This window comes from Bos indicus, chromosome 7, assembly GCF_029378745.1.
Source record: "Bos indicus isolate NIAB-ARS_2022 breed Sahiwal x Tharparkar chromosome 7, NIAB-ARS_B.indTharparkar_mat_pri_1.0, whole genome shotgun sequence".
NCBI classification, from domain to species: Eukaryota; Metazoa; Chordata; class Mammalia; order Artiodactyla; family Bovidae; genus Bos; species Bos indicus.
In genome coordinates this window covers 96115286-96136162 of record NC_091766.1, presented here as the reverse complement: position 1 = coordinate 96136162, position 20877 = coordinate 96115286, and the positions used below count along the sequence as shown (strand labels likewise).

At 43.7% G+C, this 20877-nt stretch overlaps 1 protein-coding gene across 1 annotated transcript in view; it reads right to left on the bottom strand.

Annotated features, from left to right (window-relative positions):
• The window catches only part of LNPEP (leucyl and cystinyl aminopeptidase), a 102569-nt gene extending 94984 nt beyond the window's left edge, over positions 1–7585 (bottom strand). The window contains exon 1 of the mRNA XM_019965457.2: positions 7418–7585. Within this exon, the coding sequence (XP_019821016.2) occupies positions 7418–7436 (19 nt within the window). The 5' untranslated portion in view covers positions 7437–7585. The remainder of the gene's footprint in view (positions 1–7417) is intronic.
• Positions 7586–20877: the final 13292 nt, after the last annotated feature.

Below are 20877 nucleotides of genomic sequence, written 5' to 3'. Positions count from 1 at the left end.
TCTGATTCCTGGGTAGGGAAGATCCCCTGGAGAAGGGAATGGCAACCCACTTCAGTATTCCAGCCTGAAGAATTCCATGGACAGAGGACCCTAGTGGGCTACAGTCCATGAGGTCACAAAGAGTTGGACACAACTGAGCAACTTTCACTTTATTCACTTTATTCATTTATTTAATAATTAGAAAACTGTCCCAAGTTTTACTGCTTTTTTAACTTCCATATTCTATTATTTTCATATTAGCATGAAAACAAGACTAGACTATTCCCTTTCTTTTCTCTTATTGAGGTTCAGTTCAGTTGCCCAGTCATGTCCGATTCTTTGCAACCTCATGGACTGCAGCACGCCAGGCCTCCCTGTCCATCACCAACTCCCAGAGCTTACTCAAACTCATGTCCATCGAGTCAGTGATGCCATCCAACCATCTCATCCTCTGTTATCCCCTTCTCCTCCCGCCTTCAATCTTTCCCAGCATCAGGGTCTTTTCAAATGAGTCAGTTCTTCTCATCAGGTGGCCAAAGAGTTTCAGCTTTAGCATCAGTCCTTCCAATAAACACCCAGGACTGATCTCCTTTAGGATGGACTGGTTTGATATCCTTGTAGTCCAAGGGACTCTCAAGAGTCTTCTCCAACACCACAGTTCGAAAACATCAATTCTTCGGTGGTCAGCTTTCTTTAGACTTCAACTCTCACATCCATCCATGACTACTGGAAAAACCACAGCCTTGACTAGACAGACTTTTTTGGACAAAGTAATGTCTCTGCTTTTTAATATGCTGTCTAGGTTGGTCATCGCTTTTCTTCCAAGAAGCAAGTGTCTTTTAATTTCATGGCTGCAGTCACCATCTGCAGTGATTTTGGAGCCCCCCAAAATAAAGTCTCTTTCCATTGTTTCCCCAACTATTTGCCATGAAGTAATGGGATCAGATGCCATGATCTTAGTTTTCTGAATGTTGAATTTTAAGCCAACTTTTTCACTCTCCTCTTTCACTTTCATCAAGAGTCTCTTCATTTCTTCTTCGCTTTCTGCCATATGGGTGGTGTCATCTGCATATCTGAGGTTACTGATATTTCTCCCAGCAATCTTGATTCCAGCTTGTGCTTCGTCCAGCCCGGCATTTCACATGATGTACTCTGCATACAAGTTAAATAAGCAGGGTGACAATATACAGCCTTGATGACTCCTTTCCCGATTTGGAACCAGTCTGTTGTTCCATGTCCAATTCTAGCTGTTGCTTCTTGACCTACATACAGATTTCTCAGGAGGCAGGTCTGGTGGTCTGGTATTCCCATCTCTTTCAGAATTTTCCACAGTTTGTGGTGATCCACACAGTCAAAGTCTTTGGTGTAGTCAATAAAGCAGAAGTAGATGTTTTTCTGGAACTCTCTTGCTTTTTTGATGATCCAGTGGATGTTGGCAATTTGATCTCTGGTTCCTCTGCCTTTTCTAAATCCAGCTTGAACCTCTGAAGTTCACGGTTCATGTACTGTTGAAGCCTGGCTTGGATAATTTTGAACATAACTTGGCTAGCGTGTGAGATGAATGCAATTCTGCAGTAGTTTGAACATTCTTTGGCATTGCCTTTCTTTGGGATTGGAATGAAAACTGACCTTTTCCAGTCCTGTGGCCACTGCTGAGTTTTCCAGATTTGCTGGCATACTGACTGCAGCACTTTCACAGCATCATCTTTTAGGACTTGAAATAGCTCAACTGGAATTCCATCACCTCCACTAGCTTTGTTCATAGTGATGAACTATGAAGGCCCACTTGACTTCATATTCCAGGATGTCTGGCTCAAGGTGAGCGATCACACCATTGTGATTATCTTGGTCATTAAGATCTTTTTGTACAGTTCTGTGAATTCTTGCCACCTCTTCTTAATATCTTCTGCTTCTGTTAGGTCCATACCATTTCTGTCCTTTACTGTGCTTATCTTTGCATGAAATGTTCCCTTGGTATCTCTAATTTTCTTGAAGAGATCTCTGCTGCTGCTGCTGCTAGGTAGCTTCAGTTGTGTCCGACTCTGTGCAACCCCATAGATGGCAGCCCACCAGGCTCCCCCGTCCCTGGGATTCTCCAGGCAAGAACACTGGAATGGGTTGCCATTTCCTTCTCCAATGCAGGAAAGTGAAAAGTGAAAGTGAAGTCGCTCAGTTGTAACTGACTCGTAGTGACCCCATGAACTGCAGCCTGCCAGGCTCCTCCATCCATGGGATTTTCCAGGCAAGAGTACTGGAGTGGGTTGCCATTGCCTTCTCCTCTTTCCCATTCTATGGTTTTCCTTTATTTCTTTGCACTGATCACTGAGAAAGACTTTCTTCTCTCTCCTTGCTATTCTTTGGAACTCTGCATTCAGATGGTTATATCTTTCCTTTTCTCCTTTGCCTTCCACTTGTCTTCTTTTCTCAGCTATTTGTAAGGCCTCGTCAGACAACCATTTGCCTTTTTGCATTCTTTTTTTCCTTGGGGATGGTCTTGATCCCTGCCTCCTGTACAAGGTCACGAACCTCGTCCATAGTTCTTCAGGCACTCTGTCTATTAGATCTAATCCCTTGAATCTATTTGCCATTTCTACTGTATAATCATAATGGTCTCCCTGTCCTATTCTTCCACCATCTTGATTTAGGATCAGGTTAGCATTAACTGATAGCAGGTCTATGGGGCTTCTGCTAACTGCCTAGCAGAAAATCTCCTTGTAAACAGGCATTCCAAAAATGGTATTTGCCTGATTCCTGAGAAAGAAATCACTGTTCTTATTCTCTATATGATAATTTCCTTATAACCAATCTTCCTGGTTCTGTCTCTTTCAAGTTGAGTTCTCAAGAATCATCTACAGATAAATAATAATCACTGGTTCTAATAGTTTCTAAAATATGATATTTATCTTGTCTTAAGATACTTTTTTGGGGAAGTTGTCATGTACAGAACTTTTCCACCTCTGCTTTCCAGTTAACAGCTGGACTGGTTTCTAGTTACAGCCTCAACCTTATACTACTAAATGATGTTAATATTCAAATCCTATATACTCCTATTTCCCTTAACTGAAATAAAGATGTAAGACAGAAATGTAAAAGCAGAATTTAACTTATATCCTATCATGTAAACTATTATCTTCCATTTTAAAGGTTTTTTCTCAATGTGGTAAGTTATTTCAGAACAAAAGAAACTACAAATGAATACAGTGCAGTAAGCTCACATAGCTGAGCTTAGATAGATGCTAAAAAACCTTTTTTTTTTTAAACAAATGCTAAAAAATACTTTTTTAAAAAACAAATGCATACCTGTAGGATTGGAGTAGGAAATAGCAATCCACTCCAGTATTCCTGCCTGGGAAATCCCATGGACAGAGAAACCTGGCAGGCTATGAGGTCTAAAAGAGCTGGACATGACTGAGCACACATAGGCACATACCTAACAGGATAACTGCTATTTGTAAGATTAAAATGATGAAATCACAATTTTATACTGCCTTATAATTCACGAACATCTAATTCATTATCCTGACTTCCCATTTTGGAAGTTGGGAAATACTTTCACTTGGAAGCCAATCTGAAAACAAAAACAGTTTTATAAAGACAGGAAAGCCCCCCTTGTTAGATTACATACCAGGATGTAGTATTAAAGTGATTCTTAGGGGCTTTGGGAAAAATAAAACGATTTAAATTGTGTTTTCAGTGCTGGGGCTTCAAAATATCAATGCTTTTCCACCCTCTGGAGATTTACGTTGGGCCATACCACAAACTAGAAAGCATTTAAAAATAGACACACACACACATATGGAATTTGCTTATCTAGTAAAGTTCTCAAAAGCTCCCTCCTGGTGAATACTTTTAGTACACTAAAAATAAAGTGTAGATTCCTAGACTCAACTTCAGACCTTCTGAATCAGATCCGGAGGGTGAGCTCTGTATCTACATTCCTTAACATAAATTTAAGTTATTCTAAAATGCCTTAATCTTATGTGCAAGTGAGGACAAATAAAACTAGGCAGTCATCAAATAATTGCTTGCCCTAGTGACAGTGAAGTCGCTCAGTCGGGTCCAACTCTTTGCGACACCATGGACTGTAGCCTACCAGACTCCTCCATCCATGGGATTTTCCAGGCAACAGTACTGGAGTGGGTTGCCATTTCCTTCTCCAGGGGATCTTCCCAACCCAGGGATCGAACCCGGGTCTCCCGCACTGCAGGCAGACGCTTTACCCTCTGAGCCACCAGGGAAGTCCCTGTACATTTATCAAAAGACCTACAGAGTTTCTATTTTTTGTTTGTTTGGTTTTTGGTAATACAGCAATCACTGCTTCTGAATAGTTTCACTTCTACCTGCCTAACAGAACATAATAGCTACTACCAAACCAACCTTGACTACTAGTCCAGCACATTCCTCTCCCCATAAAAGAAAACGCACCAAATATCCAAAGCCAGACTGGATGTCCTGTCTTCAGCACAATAGTCAGCAGTCCCTACCAAGGGCAACACCAAAAATATCTCCTGAGCCAAATGGAAATTCTTGGCAATAACGTCTCTCCTTGTAAGCCCTTTCTGGAGATCTGCATATTAAATGGACTGCAGCAGTGACAGGTTAACACAGGATGGTCATCAAATAAATCCATTATTGGCAGGTAGAGAGCAGGGTCCAAGAAAAATGAGCCATACCAGCAGCAAGTTTTGACAGAAAACACCGAAAACAGAAAAGGCCTTACTGGAATAGATGAGTATTGAAAACCAAATTAGCAAAACAAACTAAATTTGCCTCCTTTACAAATTTACCTCTTATCAGGGAGAGAAATCATTGACAAGATTTTAACTGAAACATACACGTCCCCGACTTACTGAAACTTTTCGATAAGCGCTCACACCTCTCTCCGCATATAGAGATATATGACAAAGTGTAAGTGGTGACAATTTTATTAAAAGAGAATGAAAGTGTAACAAAAGCCCACGCCATACTTGATAAACCCTCCAATGATAAATTCTATGGGTAATGAAATATTCTGCACCAGAACACTGAGACCTATGAGAGAATTAGATGTACGTATTCTTTGCTCTCAAAAGGATTAAGTACAGAGATAAGTGTACTTTCCACTATACCATGTCCTGTTTGAAGACAATAGAAAATTCTACAGCTATTCAAAAGTTCCAAAATAACGAGCCTTCCTTAAACCCAAAAAGCACCGCAAAGTGCTAGGACCTAATTTCTTGTTGAGGCTTCCCTGGTGGCTCAGTGATAAAGAATCCGCCTGCCATCTAGGAGATCGGGGTTTGATCCCTGGGTCGGGAATATCCCCTGGACAAGGAAATGGCAACCCACTCTTGTATTCTTGCCTGTGAAATCCCGTGGACAGAGGAGCTTGGCAGGCTACAGTCCTCAAGGTCACAAAAGAATCGGACACGACTTAGCAACTAAACCAATCAACCAATTTCTTGTTGACTTTAGATGTTAGTTTCTATTCCCCTTGCTAAAAGATGCTAGATAAGGTTCCAAGGAGTAATTACTACATTAACTAAAATGATACACTGCTCAACTATCTCCAGCACAGACTCTGAAAATCTGTAAGACAGGAAAGGATTAGAAATCCAATTTCCTATACAAAAGTTGAAGCACTGCTTTTTTTTTTTTATTCTCCTCTCTGGGACTTTTTCATTGCCCGTCAAAATATGACAATTTGCCAATATTCACATCCAGAGGTACATATTCTAAAACTATTCTAAGATGGGAGAAAAGGCTCCAACTTTAAGACTTGAGAATGTACTTTAATTCTACAGGCACAGGTTCACCAAATCAGCTAGCAATAATCTTAACCAAATGCGTGACTCAGCCTTGTTGAGAGGAGTTTTTTGTTTGTTTGTTTGAATTTAGAGGAAACTTCACATTTAAAATCCTACCAACACGGAAGCTCCAAGCTTTCTACCTAGAACACAGGATAAGCCTTAGGATACTCACTGGAAAGGATTTAAGAATCTGTATTAAACGTATACTTTGTATACTAAGCTTCCTTTTAGCTCAAATCATCCTTATTTTTCTTTGCCAACTTTACCAGACTACTCTTAGAGCCTCAGTAATTACAAATAGAACCTGAATGAGAAAATTCAGAATTAAAGCTGTCATCATTAAACCTAATTAAACAGTACAGACAGGAAGATGGCAGTAGAATAAAGCATTCTGAATTAGGGATGGGGAGAATATAATTAGTAGTTCGCAGTCCCAGGGATGAAACACAGCATACAACAAAGTCTGACTCGGGTTTGGGACATAGTGGACAATGTCTCTGTCTCCCGGGTGGCAAGTGACCCACCCTAACAGAGGAGACTCTGCCTTCTATTAATGCGACAAACTCTCTACCTTAAGTAACCAACCACCCGCAGGAAAACACATGTCCACTCGGAGACTGAACTCTCCCATTTCAGCGTGAATTCTCCCTTGCTGGCAGTTTTCCTATTTTCTGTCCCCAAAAGGGAATCTATACACTCAACACCGCAAAATGAAAGACATCTCACCCCTACATGGCACTTGTGGTCCAAACAAAAGCCACGGTTTTAAGGAGGGTGGGATGGATTCGCTCCCTTCGGTCAGTAAAAGGCTGTGGCTGTTAGCCGAACCTCCTGCAGGCTCCGGCTTTGGACACTCGCCTCAAGTCACACTGTGATATCACCGTGACGGTCCCTTGATATTTAATGAGTCTCGACTGAAAATAAAAAAACCGATCTTATTGGGAGCCAGGGAGAGGAAGCTTGAACCTCCTGCGGAATGCCTCCGCAACAGACGGGGAGAGCAGCAATGCGGGCAGGAACCTCCCCGGCGTCCAGCCGGGGTGATCCAGCTTTTCTGCAAGTTTTTCTCTACCTTCCACTGAATTAACCTAACAAGCCTCCACCCCTCCACCCAGCCCTATCAGAAAAAGTCACACCGGCAACTCGCCGAAGGGCAGGGGGACAGCTCCGGGCGCGCCACCCAAGTTGAGGGTTTGACCGCCCGTTAACCCTTCCCGCCCCAAAGTCCACTCTGTACTCGGGGCAAACCCAAGCTGTGCCAACTTTCCCGGCCGCCCCCCCTCCAATGCGCACCGCAGCCCAAACTTTGCAGCTCGCCCACCTGGCTGCGCAGAGGAGCGAGGTGTCCGGGACACCGGGTGTCCCCACCCGGGACGGGCGGTGGCGCTGACCTTCACGCCAGCAACCCCCGCCCTCGACCCCCGAGCCTGGCGATTGCCGCCTCTTGCCCCCTCCCCCAGGCCTCCAACAGCCTCCCCCCCGGGTCCCCTACACCAGCACCACCCCCCCTCACCGCAAAACCTCTCGCAGGAAACCTGCGCTGGAGGCGGCTGCAGCTCGCCCTCGCGTGTCACGACTCCCCACGACCCTCTGGGCCCCGGGAGAGCCCGGCTCCCAGCCCCGGCCTCCCTCCGGCCGCGCCTACTCACCATTGGTGAAAGGCTCCATTATTTGCGGCCCCCACTGCCCCGGGCCGCGGCTCCTGAGAGCGGGAGCGCGCGAGCTTCCTCCTCCGAGAGCTCCGAGCGGCCCTGCGCACTGAGCATGCCCGGCGCGGCGCCCAGGGCTGCCGGGGAGGTGCCGCGAGGGGCGGCGCCCCTCCGCCCTCTCTGGGATCCGCCACTCCGGGTTTTGCAGACAGCTGCAGAGAAAGCCGGGGAATCTAAGGGGGGGCGGCTCCTGGGACGGGGCGGGCCTGGGAGGGGCGTGTCCAGAACAAGCCCCGCCCCGGGCAGGAAGGCCGGCGGGCTCAAGCTCTCGCTCTCTCTGGTCCAGCGCTCGGAACCGTGCTCAGTCCCTTTAAAGCAAACGGGATGGTCTGTCCCGTCTGGCAGGTGTCCCGGCTCTAGACGCCGGGAGCCCGGCACCACGCGCGTAACACATCGCCCCACGGAGCGGACATTCCAGAGATGGGACGAGAAACACAGGCCACAGACGAGGCTGAAACACACGCCCCTCCTGTTGAGCCTTCAGTTAGGATGATGGGATGCAGACCCAGTGGGGTCGCTGGTTCGGATGGCTGGGTGAGGACAGAGACCTGGGTGGGAGGTGGCCACGGGCGCCGAGATCTGAAGGCAGAGTAGGTAGCAGGCTGCGAGTGCAGGGCGCTCCGCTGACTGCCCAAGCTTCGAGTTTCCCCGGGGGGGTCCAGCTCCCCTCGGCAAGTCTCCAAGGAACAGGCACTCTGGGTCGTCTCCGTAGGCTACTCGCTTGCCGCATAGTGGTCCCAAGCGATCGGTGGCCTGGAGACTGAAAGTGAGTGGGGGGGGGGGGGGCGGTGGGTACCGCCGGGGTCAGGCACCTGGGGTCCTGTCCCCAGGGAGCTAGCGGGTTTGGGGTCGCCGCCTCTACCTCCTGGTGCAGGCAGATGACAAAACGCGGCGCTGGATCCGCCGGGGCCAACTGGCGCCGCAGGATGTGGGCAGAAGGCCTGGCCCCGCGGAGCCTTAAATCAACACCTGGCGAGGCTCCCCCCTCCACTACCACCACCCCCCAGGGTGTCGCCGCTGCGGCCCGGCCGGGAGGAGCTAGGCCCGAGAAACGGAAACTCCCTCGGTCGCCCCAGCCTCCAGCAGCCCCCCAGCCATCACTGTTTCCGGCGTCAAACCCTGGGCAGGACGGAAACAAATCGGGGGGCGCCGTGAGCCCCGGGGAAGCTCGTCTGGGCCCCCGGCTTCTTCATCCCTTGCTCAGAGGGTGCATCGCCGCCACGGCGCGGAGATTGCAGCCCTCCCAGGACGCGGCCACCGCCTCCCATCCCCTCTTCCGTCCTTTCCCCAGCGCAGCCCTGGCCCCAGCAGCAACTTGGCTCCCGCGACGCCTCCCGGCGCCTGCCAACTGTCACAGGCTCTCCTCCGAGGCTGTCAACAGCAGGGTGTCGCGTGCAAACAAGCTGGAAGCGAGCGCAAACAGCCTGGGCAAACGGGGACGGCCGCGGCGCTGTTTAACCCGAGTGGGAATTTAGAAATTAGATTAGATTAGATTAGATTAGAAATTAGAAAAGCTGCGTGCAATTATTGTATTTTGCAATGTTTCATTTTAAAGTGTCGATCGTATTAAATCGCCCACTTCCGCTTTGAAACCTCCTGTGGATACCAACCACACTTAGAATAAAATTGAAACTCTTTGCCTGAACTCTGGGACCGCATCTCCTACCTGTGCCCACGATGCTTTGTCTACGGAGGCCCTTCTGGCTGTTCCTGAAAGTCGCCAAGTTACATTCAATCATTCCTGTAACGCGTTCCTCGTGGATGAACTGTTCCTTCTGCCTCGTGCTTTCCCCTGCTTGTTCCTTCTTGTCTTTCGGTGCTCAACTCAAATGTCATCTCTGCAGAGCTCTTCCCTGACCCCCCAACGGAAAATAGGTCCGAACATGATCTGCTAAGTAAAGACTGAGCCCTGCTTTATTATCTTTACAGCACCAGCACTGTCTAAAACTGTGTTTTTGTTCCTTCTTTCATTATTATCAATCTCTCTTTCCAGAATGCAAGCTCCAGGAAGACAGGGTCATTACCTTCATAAAGGGCTGTATCCTAAACCCTAGGATTTGTGAATGGATGCCACAGTATTTAGAGTTCTAGTTCTCCTGCAGTGTTGAAAACCCTTCCAGAAAACATTTGTGTATTGAGTGATGTGTTTGTGATCAGTACAGAGAAGGTCTGTATCATATGACACTTCAAAGCTGCCCTCTTCTCTTAGTTAGTTAGTGTTAGCTGCTCAGTCATGCCCAACTCTCCGCGACCCCATGGACTGCAGTCCACCAGGCTCCTCTCTCCATAAGATTTTCCAGGCAAGGATACTGGAGTGGGTTGCCATTTCCTTCTCCAGGGGATCTTCCCAACCCAGGGATTGAACCCGGGTCTCCTGCACTGCAGGCAGATTCTTTACCTAGAGCTACAAGGGAAGCCACTTCTCTTGACATTGTGTTAAAGATAATCAGAGCCCTTAGGCTGCCTCCTCAGCAACCGCCCCCCCCCCCCCCGCCCATCCCCCCACACCATGTCTACTTCAGAACCAAAAATAGGAAGCGAATCACAGGGGCTGGTACATAAGTGTTCAAATATTATATAGTATTTGTAGTGCTGGATTTTGTTAAAAGGACCCCACACATTGTATTGCTTAGACAGGAGGCTCTTACCTATATTTTGAGTTCAGTTCAGTCGCTCAGTTCAGCTTAGTTCAGTCGCTCAGTTGTGTCTGACTCTTTGTCACCCCATGAATCTCAGCACGCCAGGCCTCCCTGTCCATCACCAACTCCCGGAGTTCACTCAGACTCACGTCCATCGAGTCAGTGATGCCATCCAGCCATCTCATCCTCTGTCGTCCCCTTCTCCTCCTGCCCCCAATCCCTCCCAGCATCAGAGTCTTTTCCAATGAGTCAACTCTTCGCATGAGGTGGCCAAAGTACTGGAGTTTCAGCTTTAGCATAATTCCTTCCAAAGAAATCCCAGGACTGATCTCCTTTAGGATGATCTAGTTGGATCTCCTTGCAGTCCAAGGGACTCTCAAGAGTCTTCTCCAACACCACAGTTCAAAAGCATTAATTCTTCGGCACTCAGCCAACTCTTTGCAACCCCATGGACTGCAGCACACCAGGCCTCCCTGTCCATCACCAACTCCTGGAGCTTGCTCAAACTCATGCCCATTGAATCGGGGATGCCACCCAACCATCTCATCCTCTGTCCTCCCCTTCTCCTCCCGCCTTCAATCTTTCCCAGCATCGGGGTCTTTTCCGATGAATCAGGGTCTTGTCATGTTCCTTTGGAGTTATTTTTGCAGTCAAAGCACTTAGAGATATTTACAACTCCACAGCTTGTTAAATCTCCTCACCTTACCTCACCTGTAAGCTGGAGTCTGTCATGCTTTTAAGTGTGAAACACATTAGCTTGTGTTTGGTTTTAAATATGTCAATTCTGCAAAGACTTGTAAAAATGTTTCACCATTGCACTAACAAATATAGGTGGATCATCATATCTTTTGTGATTTCTTTGGCATAAAGACAAATAACTTCTTTATCTTCCCTTTGCCAACTTTTGCCTCCTGTTCTTACCCAGGCGTGGGTGTGACCACATGCGTGCACACACGTGCACACACACACATATGCACACACACACATACACGCGCGCACACACACACAAATACGGAAGCACCATTTAAAGACTAGTGGGTTTGTATTGGAGATAGAAAGAGTAACAAAAATCAAAATGTTTCAGAATCTTATCTACCCTCAAAAGAATAAAAATTAATTTTGTTTTGTTTTAGTCTGGGTTTTTATTTTTTGGGTACTATTTTACATCTCACTTCATAAAGCCTTTCTGAGGGAACACTGTTTCACAGACTCAAGCTGAAACCCATTATATTTCAGTCTCTAACGTCCTCCTATCCTCCCACACAGAACTTCCTCTTTAGTGAAGGGCATAATACTTTAAATTATCATGAAGTAATTATTCGCTATCAGAGGAGATAGTGTGACATTATCTACTATACTCATTTACTCTTTTCAGAATCCTTGATGTCTATTTAATATTTGAAAGCCAAAAATTTGGAGAGCTAATTATAATGTATAATAAATAACATGAAAGGCAAATATGAGCTCCTTGAATAACAAACAGTATTTAGTTATAAAGAAGCAACAAACTTGCTAATCAATGAAAATAGGAACTTTTTTCATCAAAATAAAACACTTCCTATGCCATGGACAGCTAATCCAAGCCTTGTTGAACAGATGAGGGAATTTAAGTCTAAGAGGTTAGAGGATTTACTCACAGGTGGCAGACAGGATGGAGCTCAGGTCGTATGTGCTCTACACCAGAACTCTGGAGCTTTCTGTTTCTTCCCTATCCCCGCAGGGAAATTAAAGTCAATGACAATAATCCACGGAATGGATATGAATTAAAGAGAAATATAGCTAACCTGAGGCTACTGGATGGCTATTTCACTGTTTAATTGATACTCCCATATAATTTATTGATAGTCCACATCAAATTTAGGTTTAGCATTATTAAATAAGCTTTCTAATGACTTTGAAATAGACAATTAAAATACATTAATTCAGTGCACATATTTGAACATGATATTTATTCACTTCTTGAATAAATGGTGGATGCAGCTTCCTAGCAGGACACAGGTGACCACCGTGAAGTCTCCAGTCACTTCAAGGACCGGAGGAGTTGACATCTCATCACTCCAATAACCTATTTGCAGCACACATACCCTGTATCTGTTATAGCAAGTTGAGAAATGTTTAGAGCACAGAGGAAAGCAGAATGATTATCCAACAGAGTTCTTTTGTAACTTGTGCATGCGTGCTCAGTCATTCAGTCACGTTCAGCAGACCCCACAGACTGTAGCCTGCCAGGCTACTCTGTCCATGGGATTTCCCAGGCAAGAATGCTGGAATGGGTTGCCATTTCCTTCTCCAGGGGATCTTCCCTAACCAGGGATTGAACCTGTGTCTCCTGTATTGGCAGGAAGATTCTTTATCACTGAGACAGCTGGGAAGCCCTTGTATTGCATGCGTGCTCAGTCGCTCAGTGGTGTCTGACTCTTTGTGACCCCATGAACTGCTCCTCTGTTCATGGAACTCTCCAGGCAAGAATACTGGAGTGGGTAGGCATTCTGTTCTCCAGGAATCTTCCCAATCCAGGGATCGAACCCAGGTTTCCAGGCAGGAAAGATTGCAGGCAGATTCTTTACCATATAGTCACCAGGGAGGTCCTTGTATAGCTTACAGTTTAACCAAAAGATTCAGCCAAATGAAGTAAAAGGTTATCAAGAAGGAGCAGTCTTATACTAGTGCAGATGCTTTGGACTACAAAAAAAACTATGTTGAATCAAACTAGTTTGAAGAATAAGGACATTTACCATCTCATATAACAATTGAAGAAATAAGGCAACCTCCAGTCAGAGCTCCCCAACCTCATCAAAACCCCAATTTCTCACTCTGTACTCTCTGAGCAGTTTTCTGAGAGACTGAGGGCCATTTAGTCAACAAGGTGGCTTTGGCAGGGGAAGAAGAAAGAACTTTTCTCTTGATGTCTCTATCTTAAGAACAAAGAAACTTTTCTAAGAAATACCCTACTAGAATTCTTCCTGGGTTTACCAAACCTTTATTATGTACATTTCTAAGCCAGTCTCTGGAAATGAAAACAAAGTTCCTGTGAGTGGTGTCTAAACAAAGCAGGGTCTAGGATCACTTCCCTTATTTCATATGGGGGATGAAGGGGGCACTCAGACAAACTCATTTTTCTTATTCAGAAAGGAAAAAGAGATTAAGTGAACCAAAATGTTAGGTAGGCAACCTAAATGTCTACCCAATGTTATGAATATTGATATATTTTAATAACTTTTGGTATTTAATCCTGTATCTTTTTAATGTGATATAGCTCAATAATAGCATCCCCACGCTACCCGCTCCCCCGCCACTTCAAAACTACAAGCATACACACAAACACAAATACCAGGACTTCAGTGCTCCTGAGTGTCTTTATACCAAAGGAATCTAAATCATAATGTACGTAGGGTAACTGAGAAGTTCAGAAGGAGACGTGATTTGCCCATAATCACATAGCCATCGAGCTGCTCGATCAGAAAAGGAGTATCACTCTGTCTTTTCAAATCCAGTTCCAAGCTCCTTTCTCAATATTGTTCACCATTGTACCTATACTACTTGGCAAGATTCTTCTGACATTTGAGTCAAGTTCCCTAATCTATTTGTATTATATTTGATTGATTGCATATTCATCAAAACTAGCCACCTTATCTTTATAATCAGATAGAAATAATTGAATAACATTTCAGAATAAAATAGCTTGTTTCTAACAAGCAAGAAATAATAAGCTGTAATCTAAGAAAATATTTAAAGGGTGTTTTATTTTTAAAGAGATTAATTCACATAGTTATGTTGTTGTTAAGACAAGAACTACAAAAAAGGGAGAAAAATACAAAACAGAAATTAATATCTGTGGTATACGATAACTTCTAACAGAAAAGAGAAATTTTAATTTTATAATGTCACCTTATTTTACTAAGAGTCTTTATAACATTTCCCTTTGTTAAGCTTAAATCTAAAAAGCATAAGGTCTGCTTAGGTAACTAAGAGCCAAATATTTTGATTTTGTTCAAAACCCTAAGATACTTGTATAAGAAATGTAAAGATAGAGCCCAATTCAATGCAATTTTTCATATGATTGATCAATATAACTAGGATCTCAAACCTAGAAATGTTATATTATTAAGTCTTGTATTTTGACATGAAAAGTGAAAAAGAAAGTGAAAGTGAAGTTGCTCAGTCATGTCTGACTCTTTGCGACCTCATGGACTGTACCTGCCAGGCTCCTCCATCCATGGGATTTTCCAGGCAAGATTACTGGAGTGGGTTGCCATTTTCTTCTCCAGGGGATATTCCCAACCCAGGGATCGAACCTGGGTCTCCTGCATTGCAGGCAAACACTTTACCGTCTGAGCCACAAGGGGGCTGACATGAAAGTAACTACCAAAATGGAAAAATAAATCTTAGGCATTTGTATTAGCTTTCTAAGGCTGCTGTGAGGAAAAAAAAAAAAAAAAAATATATATATATATATATATATATATATCTCATAATCCAAGTGACTGGAATAACAGAAAGTTGTTGTCTCATAGTTCTGGAAGTTGGAAGCTCAACATTAAGGTGTCTGTCGGGCCATGTTCCCTCTGAAGACACCAAGAAAAGATATGTTCCAGGGCGCTTTTCTAGTTTCTGGTAGTTCCTTGACTTATGACAGTAAAGCTCCAGGCTTCACAAGGCATTCTCCCTGTTTCCTGTCTGTGCCCATATCGCCCTCTTTAATAAGGGCACATATCAGATAGAAACAGGGGTCCATCCTACTCCAACAGGACCTTATCTTTAACTAATTACTTCCCTGGGCTTCCCTGGTGGCTCTGACGGTAAAAGCATCTGCCCACAATGCAGGAGACCCAGGTTGGATCGCTGGGTCAGGAAAATCCCCTGGAGAAGGAAATGGCAACCCACTCCAGTACTCTTGCTTGGAAAATTCCATGGATGGAGGAGCCTTGTAGGCTACAGTCCATGGGGTCACAAAGAGTCGGACACAACTAAGCGACTTCACTTTCTTTCTTTTCTAATTACATTTCTGACCCTATTTCCAAATAAAATCACATTCTGAGGTATTGGGGGGTATGATTCAGCATATGAATTTTTGGAGGACACAGTTCAACTCATTGTAACAGCATCTTTCTAATGGAAATAAGACAAGGGTGAAGATGAATTTGTCTTCCAAGGACAGTACCCAAAGAAGTGAAAAGACACCCAAATAATGGAAGGCAATTTTTGCAAAGCATATACTTCACAAGGGACTTGCATCTAGAATATATAAACAGCTCTTACAACTAAGCAATAAAGGACAAATAATTTAACTAAAAATGGGCAAAATATCTGAATATACACTTCTCCAAAGAAGAAACACATATGGCCAATAAACACATGAAAAAGTTCAGTATTATCATCCATGAAAGAAATGCAAATACAAACCATAATAAGGTACCCCTTCATGCTATGGCTAGACATAGGCATAGGATGGCTAGAATCAAGAAGCCAGATAAAAGTAAATGTTGACAAAGCTGTAGAGAAATTGAAAGCTCATACACTGTTGGTGGAAATAATGTGTTGAAAATAATAATGTGCTGAAAAATAGTCTGGTAGTTTCTCCAAAGATTAAACATGGAGTTGCTGTATGATCCAGCAATTTCAGTCCTGGTTATGTACCCAGAAGAACTGAAAATTTATGCTCATACAAAAACTGGTAAATGAATGATCATAGGAAAGTGAAGTTTTCTCAGTTGTGTCTGACTCTTTGCGACCCCATGGACTGTAGTCCATGAAATTCTCCAGGCCAGAATATTGGAGTGGGTAGCCTTTCCCTGCTCCACGGGATCTTCTCTATCCACGAATTGAACCTGGGTCTCCTCACTGCAGGTGGATTCTTTACCAACTGAGCTACCAGGGAAGCCCATGGTTATAGGAGCATTATTCAAAATAGCCAAAAAGTGTGAACAACCCAAATGTCCATCAAAGAAGCCAAATACAGAACATCATATGCTGTATTATTTGATTTTTTGTTTTTAAATGTCCAGACTAGGCAAGTCTATAGAGAGAAAAAAAATAGATTAGTTATTGCCTAAGAGTGAAGAGAGGAAGGAAGTGACTTCTAATGGGTACAGATTCCTCCTGGGGGTGATGAAAATGCTCTTAAAATTGACCATGTTGAGAATGCACAGTTCTGTAAATAAACTAAAGACCACTGCCTCTGACTGGGGCAAGTTGCTTAACCTCCCAGGGTTTCATTTTCTCCTTGCAAACTAAGGACAACTACCTTCCTCTTAAGGTTACTGTGAGGATAAGATGAATAACACACTGAAAATGCTTTCAGGCAAAGACTGGCACAAAATAAGCACCAAAGAGGTATTTGCTGTTATTATTAAATGTGAATTGTGAAACTTTAATTCCATGTACATTGCGTGAAAAGATAAAAGAGTAGACTCACAAGGTATACTACAAGAGCAAACCAATTTTTCTAACACTGACATATTTTAACCTAATGATTTAAAATAACGGTGTCCTGAGAAAACCAGGTTTTTGGTGTCGAGTTGATACGTAAGCACAGCAAAGACGGTAGGCTCTACTCCAGCTGTGAAAACCAAGCACAGGCCCTACAAATCAGAGGATATAAAAAAATCTTTTTAGAGATGATCTCCTGCGGGAATTTTTGAACGGCTTACTCTTTCTAGGGAGATGTTTACACTTCTGAAGATACTGATTTTTGTTTTCCTTTATTTCTTACAGCTGTGCTGAAACAGACGTGCGCCTCTGGTTCATTCCTGTAGAATATGTCCTTCAGGTTTTTGTTTGTTTTTGACCAGGGGAAGGTCCTGCAATATTTATGCAGGAAATGACACTTGGCCGCAGTTCTTGGCTGACTCTAGGCTGACTCAGATGCCTTCTTCCTCCTGCTGGCTGACGGTTGCCTGCACAGCCTGTTATTCAGCCAGCATTGTTTGTGGGATGCCCATGGTGTGCAGAGACCAAAGAGAACTGAAAACAAAACGGGAGCTAAGGTTTTGCTTTTAAGGCTTTACAACCAGGCCCAGCACACGGGATTCATTCACAATGCATAATACATGATGCGCAATTATACAGTCATATACCGGCAGGAGCCTCTGAGGCAAAATTGCCAAGTGGGCTTGTCTCTGAGTTCTCCGAGGTCTCATTTTCTATTTTCCTTCCTCACTTCTAGGTGCTGCTTCACATAGTCAATACAGCCCTCTGTACACAGTATCCATAAATAAGTAACAGATCCTGCCCTCTCAAGCTTCCTACCCAAACAGTCCTTTCTGGGGGTACTGTTTTCATTCCAAAATCCACTCCCCCAATCCTCTCCCAGCTTGAGGGTCTTCTTTCCTTACAGACCCTTTGCCAGATAGCTATAAAGAAATAAGTATTAATTAAAAAAAATGAAATCAAGGGACTTCCTTGGTGGTCCAGTGGTTAAGACTTTACCTTCCAATGTACGGGTTGTGGGTTTGACCCCTAGTCAGGAAGCTAAGATCACACCTAACTCCCAGTGAAAAAATCAAGACATAGAACAGAAGCAATATTGTAACAAATTCAATAAAGACTTTACAACGACCCATATAAAAAAACCTTTTAAGAAGTCACACTAAAGCATGATTAATGAATTACAATTTAATATTTCAACTTTCATTAACTGAAAGGGATGAATCTGTAATTGTGGAATTATAGAAAAGAGGCCACTAGATAAGGAGAGATGTATTTTTGGGGAAAAAAAAATCCATGAGTTTCCCTTTTTAGGCAGCACTTAGATAGATTTGGCTTTGCAAGGTCAGTAGTGAAGGTGTTATTTCTTTCTAGGTCCTCAGTGAGGTGGTGGAGCCAACACCACCTCCCTTGGACTTAAAATCCAAATACTTTGGCATCCCAGAGAAATAGTCAACTGAAAGTAGGTGAATAACACGCTTTTCCTACCTGGTAATGGCATTTCTAGAATATAGAGCATTATTTTTAAGACTGTGCTTTGATCAGTAGTATCAAAACTATTTTCTAGAAGAAGAACTGACTCATTTGAAAAGACCCTGATTCTGGAAAAGATTGAAGGTGGGAGGAGAAGGGAATGACAGAGGATGAGATGGGTGGATTGTATCACTGACTCAACAGACATGAGTTTGAGTAAACTCTGGGAGTTGGTGATGGACAGGGAGGCCTGGCATGTTGCAGTCCATGGGGTCGCAAAGAGTCGGACACAACTGAGCAACTGAACTGAACTGAGAACAAGAATAAACAAATACAAACCTTTAATTGCTTCCCTGGTGGCTCAGATGGTAAAAAAATCCAGCTGCAATACAGGAGACCCAGGTTCAATCCCTGGGTTGGGAAGATCCCCTGGAGAAGGAAATGGCAACCCACTCCAGTATTCTCGCTTAGAGAATCCCTTGGACAAAGGAGCTTGGTGGGCTACAGTCCATGGGGTCTCAAAGAGTCCAACACGACTGAGGGACTTTCACTTTCACTTTTATTCATTGCTGCTTAAATGACCTAATTCAGTCCCTGAGCATGACTTGAATTAACTCACTCAGAACATAGGGTCTGACTCCAATGGGTTCGAACTGTCTGGATCACATAGATTGTGCATACTTATTTCAGACCAGAGCTTTTCTTTAATCCTTATCAGCTGACATATCTCTACTTGTTTACCCTTTCCCAGCTAAAAAAATTCTGCTTATTCTTCTAAGATTTCTGCTTTTACTCTTTGACTCTACATCTGGAGATATGAATAGGAAGAAAATAAAATTTCATATCTGCAGCCTTATACCATGGAGACAACTATTTCTCTTTCAGAAAAAGTTCCCCCACCCCCTTTCTCCACCTCTTTCTATATTAAGTTTTTAGAGTGTTCTATTTATCCTTATTCCAACTCCAACTCAAAATAATAGAAATGAGTTAGGGTTTCCTAACTCACTGGTTTACTAGAAAGCAGTTTTTAAAAGAGAATACTGTGCTTGGAAGGAAAGTTATGACCAATCTAGATAGCATATTCAAAAGCAGAAACATTACTTTGCCAACAAAGGTCCATCTAGTCAAGGCTATGGTTTTTCCAGTAGTTATGTATGGATGTGAGAGTTGGACTGTGAAAAAAGCTGAGAGCTGAAGAACTGATGCTTTTGAACTGTGGTGTTGGAGATGACTCTTGAAAGTCCCATGGACTGCAAGGAGATCCAACCAGTCCATTCTAAAGGAGATCAGTCCTGAGTGTTCTTTGGATGGAATGATGCTAAAGCTGAGACTCTAGTACTTTGGCCACCTCATGTGAAGAGTTGACTCATTGGAAAAGACTCTGATGCTGGGAGGGATTGGGGGCAGGAGGAGAAGGAGACGACAGAGGATGAGATGGCTGGATGGCATCACTGACTCGATGGACATGAGTCTGGGTGAACTCCGGGAGTTGGTGTTGGACAGGGAGGCCTTGCATGCTGCGATTCATGGGGTCGCAAAGAGTTGGACACGACTGAGCAACTGAACTGAACTGTGCTAAAGGGGCTCTCCAGTGGGTGCTAATGGCTAAGAATATGCCTGCCAATGCAGGAGACCCGGGTTGGATCCCATCTGGGTCAGGAAGATCCCCTGGAGGAGGAAATGGCATCCCACGCCATTATTATTGCTTGGAGAATTCCATGGATGGAGGAGCCTGGTGGGCTACAGTCCATGGGGTCTCAAAGGGCACATGTCTGAGCGTCTGAGCACATAGCAGATTGCACGGTTCTAAAACTGAGAAATAATGTCCTTCGTATCTTTTAAGTCTTTTCATAGGCAATTTGCTTTGCCTACTTTAAAATGAGGTTTGTGGTTATAATTGAGGACTGTTTGGATGACTAGAGGGACAAGCCAGGTGGTATTAACATGGGAACTCCTTACAGAGGCATCAACCCAAGATATTGTATTGAAAACAAAAAATATGGTATAATTCAAAAGAGGAAGATATGAACTTTGAAGTGTGGGAAGTCATGTGTGTAAATACCTAAAGATGAGAATTAATGAGTCATGTACTGAGAATAGAAAACTGGTTATCCGAACTTATCTGGGAGTATGGTGGAAGAAAAGGACTTTAGGGGGAAGGAAAACAAATTAGCAAAAGATCTTGAAATTACAGTTTTGAAGTAAAGTTTGCAGAAGTGATTGAGACAGAAATGTTTTCCTATCTTGTTAAGTCTGCATTTCTCAGACTTTCTAACCATTTATCTTTAATGAATATTGGAAAATTTTCCTGATTTAAATCCTGAACAAACAGTCTGTTTATACTGCTAACTTAAGTTTGATACACGATTAGGCACCCCACAACATTATTTCTGAGAAATCGATATTACACAATCAATACCACAAACCAATTTCCACCCTAAGGAGCCTCTCATGTAAGTGTAAGGCATTTGCATATTGGAAAAAAGTTATAATGATTTCTGGGAATATGCTAGACTAGGTCCCCTGACTAACCGTCTTGCTAAAAATAACTAAAACTGTAAAATGAAATTTATTTTTTCAAACTATTTGAGTGCATTTGTCACCTGAAAAGTAGTGGAGAATAGTCATCTATAAAAAGCTAAGTGCAAGCAGGAAAGCTGGGTTAGCAGAAGGCTGAAGCCAATGTTAACCTTGAGGGCTAAAATTTTAGTTTTCAAGGCTTGAGAGTAGAGGGGATTGAGGTTGAAGCTAGAGCCAGCCAGGCTTATGTTCAGTTCAGTTCAGTTCAGCTCAGTCACTCAGTCGTGTCCGACTCTTTGCGACCCCATGAACTGCAGCACGCCAGGCCTCCCTGTCCATCAC